The 14,502-nt window shown below is 38.6% G+C and overlaps 1 protein-coding gene across 1 annotated transcript in view; it reads right to left on the bottom strand.

Annotated features, from left to right (window-relative positions):
* The window catches only part of VPS41 (VPS41 subunit of HOPS complex), a 123,044-nt gene that overhangs the window by 85,059 nt on the left and 23,483 nt on the right, over positions 1-14,502 (bottom strand). The window contains exon 4 of the mRNA XM_054816116.1: positions 13,374-13,451. Coding sequence (XP_054672091.1) covers positions 13,374-13,451 — 78 coding nt within the window. The remainder of the gene's footprint in view (positions 1-13,373; positions 13,452-14,502) is intronic.

Raw genomic sequence — 14,502 nt, 5'->3', positions numbered from 1 at the left:
CAGGCTAGAGAGCTGGGCAGAGAGGAACCAAATGAAATTCAACAAGGGCAGGTGTAGGGTCCTGGCCGTAGGGAGGAATAACCCCATCCACCAGTACAGGTTAGGGGTTGAACTGCTGGGATGCAGCATTTCGGAGAAGGATCTGGGAGTCCTGGTGGACAACAAGTTCTCCATGAGCCAACAATGTGCCCTTGTGGCCAAGGCGGCCAACGGTATCCTGGGGTGCATTAAGAAGAGCGTGGCCAGCAGGTTGAGGGAGGTTATCCTCCCCGTCTACTCTGCCCTGGTGAGGCCACATCTGGAATATTGTGTCCAGTTCTGGGTGCCCCAGTTCAAGAAAGACAGGGAACTACTGGAGGGAGTCCAGCGGAGGGCTACAAAGATGATTAGGGGTCTGGAGCATCTCTCATATGAGGAAAGGCTGAGAGAGTTGGGTCTGTTTAGCCTGGAGAAGAGAAGACTGAGAGGGGATCTAATTCATGCTTATAAATATCTAAAGGGTGGATGCCTAGAGGAAGGGGCCAGACTCTTCTCGTTGGTGCCCAGTGACAGGACAAGGGGCAATGGGCACAATCTGGAACACAGGAAGTCCCATCTGCATATGAGGAAAAACTTCTTCACTTTGAGGGTGACCGAGCACTGGAACAGGCTGCCCAGGGAGGTAGTGGAGTCTCCTTCTCTGGAGATATTCAAAACCCGCCTGGACGCCATCCTGTGCAACATGCTCTAAGTGATGCTGCTCTAGCAGGGGGGTTGGACTCAATGATCTCTGGAGGTCCCTTCTAACCCCTACCAATCTATGAATCTGTGAATTATGAGAAACAGACATCTTTGAGACTATTGGGGGAAAAAAACCCCGCAAAACAAAACATTGGCAAACACTGAATAGTCTCTTTCTCTAAAGGTGCCTTTTCAATCCAAAATGATACCCTCAGCCTACCCAGAAGAAAGCCTAATTTACCCAACTTGTCAAAAAAGAAGTTCTACTTTTCAGGGCCTTTTCATTTTGGGAAGTGATATGAGGTGACAGCAAATAAACCAGATAGTGAGAGAGTATTCAACTATTAAGAAAGAAAAAAAAAAAAGGATGGTGTGCAACAGCTAAGCACAAGTGCATTACATGTTGTTTGTCCCACCTGTTTTGACTTCAGAACATTGATGCCCAGAGATCTCTTGTACTGAGGAACTATCTTTGAAAAGAAGAAATTGAATCCATGCACTTTCCTTGCCCCAGATGCTGCAGTGCTGCACCGACTTAGGCATATTTTGCATATTTGTAGAGTTTTACTGATACAATAGAGGGAAAAGCAACTCAGAAAAGCCAATTCTGATGCTGTATCATGGTTTACCTGTAACAAGGTAAAAGTACATACATACCTACGTGTTTATATACAACTGAGAAACATAATGTAGTAACACAATGGTTTAAATTGAAAAGGCTGCTTTAAAAGTTACAGGATAAGTTCTTCATCACTGCCTGCAATAGAATTAGTATACTCAGAACTTAAAACACTTAAATTTTCATTTGATGAAAATTTACTAATATCCACACCAAAGAGGTTTTGTTCAACAATACTGGCAGTCAAATTCTGGTAAGTAAGTGAGGATTCCTGCTCCAGTGCTTTTCCTATAACACTCCTGAATCTGTCATTCTCCAAATGAAAAATGGGAGATTACATTGATTAGAAGGGAGGAGGGAAAGCTGGGGAGAGTGACAAGGTCTGGGACACAGAACAATAGCAACATTAACTTTTATTTTGTCTGCAGGAAGGCAGACCTTGCCTACAAAAAAAGAAAGATCTCAAAAGCTTGTCTAAAACTAAGGGAATATGAGGACAAGGAATCTCTCATATAGTCTGAGAAAGTGAGAAAGACCAAAAAGCCTACAGTGATTTCAATATTTTCCACATCACTGCATCCCTTAATCTTGTTTGTCAACTACAGGGACTAAGAAAAAAAAAAAAAATCCAAGGAAAAAAATTAACAAGGGATCTCTCTAAATCTGTAGTAGTTGCTAGATAATCAGAATGCTTGTCTAGGAATGATGGAACTATTACTGAAAACAAATCTGTATTGAAAGCTTACACTGCTTCCTAGCAGAGTTTAACCATTAGCTAATTCCTGATGGATCCAAAGTAGAATCTCTTTTCTATTAAAACACTGGTGTGTAAGGAGATATCCTCCCAGGAGCTCTGTGGCAACGTAAACAAATTACTCCCATTTTCTCCTCTCCCCAGGTCCCCTCCGCCATCTATTGTGTAACCGTAGAGCTTCAAGGATGGTATGTCCTAAGCCTATCTCTACTTCTTTGTTGCTATATGTATATTAAAGCCATCTGAAAATATGAAGCAATATTCCCAATCATGCATCTATGTGGAGGGCTGAAGTACCTACCAGCGGAGGGCTGAAGAAGGGCTGCAGGTGATGACTTCATACACCTTTCTTGGAAGGCCCAACACAGTGTGGGAGAAGGCTATCCCAGGCAACCTGGAGGTTCACCTCACTGATTTCTCTAACTGCTTTTTTTCTTTTCAGAACAGTTCACCAAGCACAGTGAACTTGGAGAATTCATCACTGAGCATTAGCTTTCTACACAGGCTACTAAATTATAAATTGGGTTTTGAAGAACAATCCAAAAAACATATCTAAACCTCTGAGCATAAAACTTACTGGGGCACTTTCATAACTTCTTTCTAACAGAATACCACCACCAGTGTCATTAATGTATTTAACAGGATTTTGTAGAATTCTACCCCCTGAAGGGAAAAGTAGAAGATTTTTCTCCATTTCTTGATAAGCCACTTTTCAGAGACATGACTAATGAGAAAGGCCAACCAGGTCATACAGTGCAAGTTCTTGTCAGGACAGGTTTTCTTTTTAGAGATTATTTTATTGGTGCTTTGACCAAAAAACTTTTACAGAAGTGAAGAGGCTCTTGACTATTCTTCTCAGGGGTCACACATTGTTCTGCCAACATCATTTCCAGGAAGGTTTTCACAACAGCCATGATGCTCATCCCCCTCCCTGACCCAACACAGGACAGAGGACATGACCACATGGAGCCTAGCATCACTGCTTCTCCATATGTTGCATTATGTAGCCATTATTTTCTCCACAACTACATAATTTTCTTCCTTCTATCAGCTCCTGCAGAGAAAAAAAACACACTAAGTATTTTTTTCAGTTATTTTAGCCTGTCAACCATTCCACTACTGGCAATGATCTCAACTCGATGGCTACAGAAATCGGTGAAAAAATCCTTCACTGATGTAATCAGACAGAAGCAGAAATAGCATAACGGAAAGAATTCCATTTCCTGGCTGAAAATGACATAATTAGTGATATTCCTGGCACAGATAAGTATTACACTGGGTTATCCATGCTGAAGTTCAGCCATTAGCTACAGCTAAAGTGCCATTTTCCATGTAAATGTTCAGTGATCAACACTGGTATAGATTGGCATAAGTCAGAGCTATATGCAATAATAACCACATTTCCTGCTTACTAAAAGCACTGCATTCTCTTTGGACACCAACTCTTGAACCTCCTTTATTTGCAATTATATCATCTGGGAAAGTCTCACAAACCCATCAGAGATACTCAACAATGATCAACGTTGGGTGTCCAATTCTTGACAGGATCCTAAAAACACAGGCAAATCAAAAAGATGGGGGGAGAGGGAGGAGAGTAGTCACACAAGTGGAAACTATGGATCATGAAGCACACTAACTTACTGTAGATGGCATATGGTATACCATATCCTCACTGTAACAGTAAGATAGGGAAAGCTAAATCTGAAGATTAATTGATCCTGTGCAACTTCCTCAATGCATCTACATACGAAGAGCTTCTACTTCAATACCAGTGTAGACATGATTGCTTACAATAAACTTTAAATAAAGTAGATCAAAAAAGCAAACAGATTCATTCATTCTTCCATCTTTACATTGCTCACATTTCACAGCTCCTATCTTCAAAACTGCCAAAACCTGCAACAACTACAGACTTCAATTACCAGCCAGTTTAGGGTTACAGTGGTGAGCCTTCCAACGCCAAAATACTGATTTCTGAAATCTCTTATACTTTTATTTCCCTGTGTCACAGGACTCTCAGCGGAACTAGCTTCCTCAGCAGCATCACAATGGAGATGGCCAGCTTGAGAGTAGCTACTTTTGTCAGCAGCCACTCTGAGGGTATTAACACCCAAGACTGGGGAAATCTGGACTGTCCATGTTTAGCATTCCATCAGGAGAGCAATAAACAACTACTATACACTGTCATGTCTTTTAAAACAAATAAGTCTCATCCTTGAGAAGGGAATCTTTATTAGATTTACAAAGTTTATTGTCGATAATACCTTGCCCCCATGTCAAAAAATACTTAGTTTTGCCTTCATGTTTTGTTCATCATATTATGCCCGTTATGTCATTCTGTGTTTTTAATAGTGCTGCATTTTTATTGTTAATGGAAACAAAGGGCCATAGCTCTATCATTAATGTCAACTTGTATAAAAACCATTGTCCTCCAGAACTCAGTTGCTTCGGACCTTCTAACTAGGAAAACATTTTCTACTGCAAATAATATTTTATTAATGCCAGAACTCTGAATAATTCTGACAAGCAAACCGCTATTATTTTGTATATGTGCATGTAAGTGCCTGCCTTCTGTATATAGGAAAATGCCATCCAGGTATAATATGCCATTTGAAAGGAAAACAGCTCTAGGAAACAGCAGTATACTAGCTGCTTAGGAATCAAACCTTTCCAAATCCTCCCTATGCTTTTAAAGGTTGTTAGGGTTTAGAAAATGCACATCTGTGTTATCAGTCTTTTCATAAAAGACTTCATCAGTGCTACCTGAAACTAGCTGTTTCATTGCTGCTAATAAAAACTCTAGAGCAACTTGGCCCAGTGGTCCAGCTATATATCAGTAAAGAGTATTAAGGGGAGAGGTATGAGACAGATGTGGCACAAAATGCTTCTGAGATGACTGGAAAAAGGATGTGGTGAATCACTGAACATACATCTCATGCCAGTCAACATCACCTGGTCAAACTAGAAAGTTCCCAGTAGGGCAGGGACATCCCTGATGGTGAGAATCCGTGGTTCTTCAAATGCCAACAAGTAGTAAAAGACAGAACAACCTAGCAGCATCTAGTCTTTCTTGTCAGGGACTAAGCCTCTGGAAGGCACAGAAAAGTATTTTCCTTATTAAACAGTTGTTTGAAATTAGTTGGGAGTCTTTTGAAGCTTTCTTTTAAGAGCCAATTACATATATTATTCTGTATGACTGTTTAATATGTCTTTGAAATTAGAAACTATATTTCTGTGTTTTTCTTAAAAGCAAATAAACTTTGTTGCCTAATACTGTTGTCAAATTATGGTGCATAGGACAATTTTTAGAGAAAAGTTCAGTAATAGTTCTAAGCGTAAATTACATTTTCTAACTAATCATAAGATGTAGTATGCATTCAAACAGCAAATGTTACCAAACCTGGATGGTGAAAGAGTTAGAAGAAAAAAAAGAAAGAAAAAAAAATTGGTTTGATGATTCTAATATTTCTGCATAATGTCACAAATAATTTTGTTCAGAAATGCTTGAAAATGGTACATGTAAATTCACTAAGCAGAATTACAGTAAGGTTTCTATTTGATCTTTCACAAAAATAGACTCAGAGATCCTACAATGTCTGGTGAAAAAAATGAAGAATACACTGGAAACTTTGCCCTTTCATTGACCAACAACGCTGTATTACATACTATAGTAGTAACCTCCTTCATGTTTAGTATTCTCCCATGATGAGATATTTTTCCCCCTAGACTTTTCCAGATTTCAGGGGTTTTTTGAGAAAACACACAGAATACAAGACGACCTTTGAAAAAGCACACGATACAATAGGACCCTACCAAGTCAAGAGAAACTGAACTATGTGTTATGTCTAGATGACTGTGACAAAACAGTATTCAGTCACAGTCCTTTACCTCATTAAGAGGTGACATTAGCAAACTGTTACTGAAATCAGTGACATTAGAGAAAACTGGTAAAGTACCTTAAATGTAATACCTTTAGAGTTGGTCATGAAATGCAACTGACAGACAGCAGGATACGCACTCTGTAGAGAAGTGATTGATACTGGAGAACAAAAATGAAACTTCTTCCTTTGCTTCTATGTCATCGAATAGAGGAAAACCAGTATGCATTTGAAAAGTAATGAAGTTGTAGAAAGATCATTCAGCCTTAGGATAGGGCTGATATCCTTCTCAAAAGGAGGTACGTGGGCAACATAGCTGCTGTTGAAAAGTTCAAAAGAGAAGGCAGAAACAATTGCAGTCCCAGAAACAGCTGGTAAAGTACATAGGCTTTATACTTTAATTGACATAAATTTGATCTACAGCATACATGTTACTGTTTGTGACTGCACAAGCACGCATTTGACTTGTATGAGCTAACACCTTTCAAGAAATAAATGGCTGGACCATACAAGACGTTCAGTAGCTGAACCCATACTTTCAATTAAACTTTTTAGACTATTCTGCACTAAGCTACAGAGTTACTGCAAGCCACAAGCTTGAAAGAATAATTGAATGAAATGGTCATGCTTTCCTCAGTTTTAAGCTTATAAAAATTAATTATACATGATACTATACTTGTTTAAAACTCCCATATTTCATCCATACTCCAAGCAACATTTCTAGTAATAATGAATGCCTTCCACATCCATCTGATCTCTTTAAATAAAAAAATTTAAGCAACACTCCCTTCAAAGGAAAGTTAGATACAGTGGATACAAAGATGATGTGCAAAACATCTATGAGAGGGTGGTGATTTTTTGTTTCAGTCATGTCAGACACAAAACTTTTCTAGACCTAAGGAATATTGTCCCTGACACCAAAATTTTTGCCAGTCTAGGGAAGCTACCTCATTTCTCATCCAGTGACAGAGAGATCCTGGTACACCACAATTCCTGCCAAGGAAGGGTCCTAATCTTCAACAACTCCACAGTTCCCACTGGAAAGACTCCAGATCAGAAATAACCTAATAAGCACAGTACCAGAACAAACACCATAAGATATACTTTCCAAGGCTTTGTAACATCCAAAAAGCCAGACACAAAAGGCCACCTGAGTTACTCCACAACTACTATAAAAACCTCTGGATTTCCAAATCATCTGCAGTTACAATGAAAAGACAGGTAGACAGAAGCAGAAGCACTATTAAATTGGGTGTAGACATCCAAGTCTTAAGATCAAAATCCCAAAGGATGTCACTGTTCTCCAGTTTTTCCACTGGGCAGAGCCAGGCATTAGTTTAAAGCATTTAAGCCATAAGACTGCACCACCCATTTGGGTGGAAGGTCCCATAGAGGGGGAAGGGAGCCTGTCCCCTGCATAGACACTTGCTCCTATCAAAATCTTAATTTTTACTTTGGTTTTTGGAGCTCACATTTATAGCAGCCCGCTTGGTTTTGTACAAAACACAGGATTTCAGCTTCAAATTTAACAGGTGCAGTGACACCCTGCAAATACTAACACACAGCTACCCAGATCTCTACTCTAAATTCTGTTGCTTCATTTCATTTCCCGACTAAGTCTTCTTTCATAGTCTGACAGTGACAACTAAAATGATGTAGTTAAAGTAATAAACAGGGAATTTTAAGTAGACTGTCAAAATAAGTGACATTTATATCATCTTAGTCTTAAACTCTCATGTAAAGTTCCATTCAAAGTAACTTCTTCATTATACAATCAAACACTAAAAGTTACCTTCCCCATTGAAAGATGCTGCATTATCTCTCACAGCAGTTAGCGGGCTCTGCATCATTTTCAGCAACAGCATTTAGTGCTTAAAAACAGCTGTTTCTTCATTAGAAATATGCTTGTTTTGTTAGCAATTAAACTCTTTCAAAAGCATGTCAAGTCAACAAAAACCTCTGACATTTGGTTTGCAACCTGCCGAGTTATCAGCAAAATCAACAGGCCACTGACTGACCTTCAAGCAAGCACCACACTTGCTCCAGAGGCTGGCGAGTGCTGTAACTTTAATACACCCAAGGGCAACAATAGCACCACAGAAGGAACTCTCCTTTAATTTTTCAAGGTAGCAGAGATGACCTAGTGATTTTGGATTTTTGCCACTCCAATTAAAAACACAAAAAAATGTTTAGTGCTACACAATGTGAGACAATCAGGAAAAAAATGGTGAGGCCAGGAAAGAAATATGTGGTAAAATGAAATGCTGCAAGAAGGGACCTCTACTTAAAGTTTCATTCTTTCTGAAATTCCAACAGTCTTGAATAGCTCACAAATGTTGCATGCTAAAAGGACTTCAATTTCTTTGCACTAACAGAAGCTTTAAAACACTATTTACATTGTTTTCTAGGCTCATGCATCACCTCTGAAACACCTCCAATGCATTAAACATTTAAATCCCCCCTCTTGTAAAAGAGGAGACGTTTCCCCTTCTCACAGAATACCACTGGCACCAGCCAAGACTTCTTACCATTTCTGCTTTAAGCTTGATGTTTATTAGAAGACCAGAATGGGGGCAGGTTTTCTTGCCCTTTGAAAGGTTTTTGATTTGTTACTTAACTAAACATGTTTGTACAGCTTTCTTCATATCTACAAGTCCTTAATCCACAAGATGTCAGTTGAGGCAATAATTATATTAATAAATTGTAGACAGTCTAAGAAGAAAAGAAAGATGGAGAGGCATTTGGAATTAACATGCTGTGAATCAGTCCTGCATCATCCTTTGTCAGTGGCATTAGCAGGCTTTTCCCCCCCGCCTTTTCTTGTTGCCTTTTAGTAATAATTTTCAGTGCGTTTGACACATTTCATCTCACTCAATGCACTGAACCCTAATACAAGAGAACACCAGTTTGTCAAACATACGTTATTTGAGGATGCATATCAGTTAATCTTAGGCGGCTGACATTGTCACAGACAGCCACACTGGAAAGAGCTAAAAACATACAAGCCGAGGAGGAAAGAGGGATCATGCGAGAGCGCGAGCGTGGCTGCCAAGGTATCAGCACCATCCAAGGCCAAAGCCCCTAAATTCCTGTCTCTCAATTCTGCCCAAACCAAAAGTTTCCCACATCAGTTTCAAAGCACACATTTCCACTGCTGTTGACAAAAAGAGTTGCAAACCTGTAAAAAATAGTCATCCACCTGGCACAGGACAGAATCATAGAATGGTTTGGGTTGGAAGGGACCTTAAAGATCATCTAGTTCCAACCCCCCCTGCTGCGGGCAGGGACACCCTCCACTAGACCACGTTGCCCAAAACCCCATCCAGCCTGGTCTTAAACACTTCCAGGGATGGCGCATCCACAACCTCTCTGGGCAACCTGTTCCAGTGCCTCACTACCCTCACAGTAAAGAATTTCTTTGTAACATCTAATCTAAATTGACCCTCCTTCAGCTTAAACCCATTACCCCTTGTCCTGTCACTACACTCCCTCATAAACAGTCCCCCACCATCGCTCCTGTAGGCCCCTTCAGGTACTGGTAAGCAGCAGAGAGATCTGCCTGGAGCCTTCTTTTCTCCAGGCTGAGCAACCCCAACTCTCTCAGCCTGTCCTCATAGGAGAGGTGCTCCAGCATCAGATATTTTAATAGCAGGATGAGAGCAAGACAATCTTCTGAAAAGACTTTTTAGTTGTCTACATTAGTTTCACAGAAGCTTCTGTGAATATTTATGGGTCAAACTAGAACACATGATTAAGTCTTTGCAGCACTAGTGCCAGTATTTGCAATTCAGGATACCCACGTTGTTTTGCTGCTATGGACATCACAGAGTGAAGTCCCAAAAGGTTTTTTTTTAAACAACCACCAAACAAAAAAGTGTGTTACAATAGCAGAACTTTTAGGGATGCCAGGTTTTACATTTATAGTGTTTCTTACAGTTGGTTTTAGCAATTTAAAATGCTAAATGCATTCAGTCTTCAACAGGAGGGCCACCATTCAAAAATTGGCCATTTTGGAAATTATGCGACACACCTGTGAGCTTTCTCAAAGTTCACAGGAGCTGGAGACATTATAAAGTAATTATGCTGCAAATCCTCTGAGATCTGTCTCTATTTCTGTTTTACAATTTGGCTCAAATCCAGATGGGAGCCAATATGGAAAATAAATTATTTATTATAAAAACAAAATCCTTATTTCTTCAATTTACAAGCCCATTTATATTATTGAGCACAGTTACTTGAGATTAGGAAAAAACAAACAGAAATCAGGAGGACTACGGTAGCAGTAATGGTATTTTCTAAATATATTTAATATGAACTTACCATTAAAATAAATTTCTAAAAAAAGGTTTATTCTCTCCATTCTGGTTTATTTCACATACTAACACTATCTCAGATCTAGTGACTTTTAAGGTTTCTTATGTATGTTTTTTTTTTTTTCTATTTACACATATAACAGACTTAGATGTATAGAAAAGTAATTAAGTTTTTTATTCCCCAACCTGGCTTTAAAAAAAAAGCCAAACCCCTGAAAAATACAGATAAAGACTCAAACGCAGAACAATTCTTTGAATTACGTAACTGATTTCTTCCAGACAAAGGGCTTCTTGTTGCTATCCTTACTAGTAATTTCTGCCATCTCACAAGTCAGAAAACATCTGCTGAAAAGATTCTTTCAAAAAGAAAAATATGTAAAAGTCACTCCTCCGCTACACTGTTTAATGCAAACAATTAAAAGATTTCAGTGGTAATATTGCTTGCTCTTTATTAAGAGACTATTTTATTTACTTGGAACAATTTTTATACACTACTAATTTCCAGAAATTAGTAACAACACATACTTCTATTTACAAGTTCAAGGTAAAACCATATCTGCCATTCCACCAGTGGAAACACTTCTCGGAAAGAATTTGCTCATTTTAGACCCAAAGAACCAGAGAAAATACCACTAGAGAAAAAAATCTTTACCCCAGCACACTTACAAGGAATGTTCTGCACCTACAGGACTTCAGGAAGTGACTTGCTTTCTTCTCAAGAAAGGCTTAGGTTTTATTTGGGATTTACAACATAGCAATGCTCTAATGCAAATCTCCCAGGAGGAGGGAGAGTAAACAGGCATTGGTAGGAGAGAACAGAAGGAAGACCCCACCAAACATTTTGATAGCAATGGCTCTAGCCTACAGTCCAAGATCTTGAAAAGTTCAGGTTAGAAGGAAAATATTCTGACATACAGTAGCCAGTTCAGAATAAACTGTCTACGGGTTCAACACCTGACAACATTCATTCAGAAAACAACTCTGTTTAAGCAGCCAAGGATGTCAGAGAGCTGTTTTGTTTCTCACATAGGCAGCCCATTCTGTTCTACAGCACTTAGTAGTTCCTTGGAAAACTTTTTTTTTTTTAAAGACAAGTGGTCCTAGATCAAAATCATTTTTCTTCAAACTATAAAAAAGAAAAAAAGAAGCAGCTTTCCACCTGATCCATGACATAATTTATCTGTTGCAGTGGAGACACGTACATTACAAAAAGAGACAGAAACATTTAGAATCCAAGAAACACTTCTTTTTCCCATTCTCCATCTCAAAAAACAGTTTGTACTCAAACAATAGCTTAAAAAGAAATCATTGCCATCTCTGTAACAAGACACGGCACAAAAATCTTCTACCCTGAAGCAGGCTAAGTTTGGAAAACAGATAATCAAGTAACCATGGTAGAACAGAAAGTGGTTTATATAGCCCAACCTTACTTCATCTTAACCAACTTCATCTTAAACATCTTAACTTAACCACCTGTCCAGCAGGCACTGGTAGGACTTTTTATTAAGGAAAAGCAAAGAAAAGAAGAGCAGATTTGGGTGGGTGGGTATAAAGAGGAAGCAGGGATTTTGTTTAACAGTCTTTAGCAGACAATAGGTCCCCTTGTTCCTTGCTTTACACCTAGGCAGTGCCCTAAGTCTTTACAGAAAGGAGGATTTCACCTTTTGGAACCAGTGTGGGAGAACAGGGCACTGGTGATGCACTTAGGGGAAAAAATAGCAGTTCTATAAATGAACTCTTCCAAGCACCTGACGCAGAGTGGAACAAATACAAGTCTAAGACATTTAATGCCTGACTCAATAGAAAATCTCCACTTCATTTGAGTGAGTCTTTGAGGCAGTCTTTTACTGCAGAAATGGAAGAGAATAATTCAGGTACGCTTTAATCCAACTTGCCCCAAATAGATTACTTCGGAGAGAAAAAAACTGTATCTTTAGCAAGTAGTGTACAAGTAATCAGAACTATAAGGGAGACACCAAAAGCTTTTCCTCTTTTGAAATGCAGTCAGCATCTCCTCTGTGGGGCTGATGAACATACAAAGTTAAAAGAAACAGAAGATCATAATTAGCTTAACTTTCATTAATACCCAGTAAGGTCACTGTCAATCTGACCAATGCTATATATAAGATTTCCTCTGAAGGTTGTGCCTAGGAGTCTAGGTTTTGGTTGTGACTTCCCTCCCCCGCACAATTGCATAATTAGATTTTTCAAAAATATAAACAAAACCTTTCACCCCTCCCATGCAGCTAGCTGTGTCAGCTTTAGAACATAAGTTCTCTTTGCAAACATGCCAACATCTTGTGATTGGATACTCTGACAAGTGCTGACACTGCTATGAAAAACCAATGCTTGGCTACCAGATTTTGTGACAATGCCAGGATAAAAAAATTTGCTAATTCTCTTCCTCCCACCTCTCGTGGAAGACACAGAATTTGAAAATGAGATATTAAAAAACAAAACAAAAAATAATCAACAAATGCCCACAATTAAAATAAAAATTTAATACTCTAGAACAAAGCTTTAAATTTAGCATTTCATTCATCCTCTAATATCAGGAACCACAATAAGGAAAAAGTCTGCTACTTCTCCTTCAATCAATACAATCCCTTAAGAATCCAAGCTTCAAAACATTCACATAAAATATTAGCGTTATATATTTGCAGTAGATAAACTGAACCAGCAAGGCAATCAATCAATTTTCAATTACTTGTGGCAACTAGATAAGATGATAGCGCGCACACTAACAACTGACAATAGTCACCTAATGAGCAGGCTCGTGCCTTATGGAAGTCATGAGGCTCTGGGTTACATAATTAATAATAACCATTTACAATCATAAATATGTATTTCCTCTTCTGTCTTCATGAAGAAAGTTTACTATATGTAAACTGAAATGTGCTCATCACAAAACCATCCAGTGTAACTTCTTTTACCAAGGACCATACACTGCCTCTTATGTTATGGGGAGAGAGTTCATGAAATGCATTAGTAAAATTTCAGGTGTAACAAAAGCATTAACTTATTTATTACTTTGTACATCGCAGCATTTTACATCCCAGTAGATGTGTTCTGAATAATGCTGTACTTACAACATCAAACTTCTGTGTGATGTTCCCCTGGACATCAAGTAAATAAACTTTGCCATAATGTGTTCCCAGTGCCAAAAACTGTAAAAGAAAGAGACTGATTATATTAACACAAAGAAACTGCAACCAAAACTACAGCAATACTAAATGAATGCAGATTAATAATTAGCAGCACCAGGGAAAAAGAAAAAAACCCACCACCTTCTATAAACAAAGCTTATTTTAGTGGCATCTAAGGAATAAAACAGGGCTTCAAGCCCATATTACTGTGATAGTGCAAGTTAGCTGTCAGAATGAGTCATGAGGACCCTCATCCACTGACAACTAATGGTGTGTCTGCAGTCCGTACACACTGCCTGATGGACTGTGGCAGCAAATTAAAAATGCAGCGTGAAAGCAAAGACCAACACTGACCTGAAATAGTTCCTAGATCCTTTCCACAGCTTTGTTTCAATTATAATGGTTTCCTTTGGGCTTTATTTTTAATTTTCCTTCATCGTTAACATAAAACCAAAACATTCAAACACAGCAAAAGGCCACTGGTAAAATACTGCTGAATTACGGAAGGTCTCTGACAGTGCATTTAAGCACACAGATAACCACTGGGTTTGCTTTCCTTCACATAGTAACACTCCTTCATTGAACACTCTCAAGACATATACGCTTTTCCTCGGAAACCTCAGGAGTTTCATTCTAAAAAGTAGTAGCAAAATAAAGAAATCTCCACACAAATGCATGCTATCACAAATTTGTTTTGATACAAACAAGAAGAGAATTGATTCTGAGAGACCTGCTGTTAATTGAACCATGTGAACTACACCTAAACAGAAAAGGAAGAACTTCGGTACTACTCGATATATGACAGAGGTTTCTTTTATTTCCCTCCTCCTTTCAGCATTACTCAAATAGTCTAGGCTCCTCAATTCTCTGTATTTCACTGCATGTGAGCATGCTTCATTGCAACCTATAATGAAATGCTCAAATTTACAGGCACTGCTAAGCGTGTCAGTCAGGCAGCACAATCTTTAAAAAATAACCTTACAGAAAGTCAAGGTTTAAAAGGATTTATCAAAATGGAATTGCTTAAAATGAAATTTCAGTTCAGGCACTTAAAATATGAAGCTACATTAAA

The sequence above is a fragment of the Grus americana genome, chromosome 2 (assembly GCF_028858705.1).
Source record: "Grus americana isolate bGruAme1 chromosome 2, bGruAme1.mat, whole genome shotgun sequence".
In the NCBI taxonomy this organism is placed as follows: domain Eukaryota; kingdom Metazoa; phylum Chordata; class Aves; order Gruiformes; family Gruidae; genus Grus; species Grus americana.
Note: the sequence above shows the minus strand (reverse complement) of the source record. Positions and strands in the feature narration are given on the sequence as shown.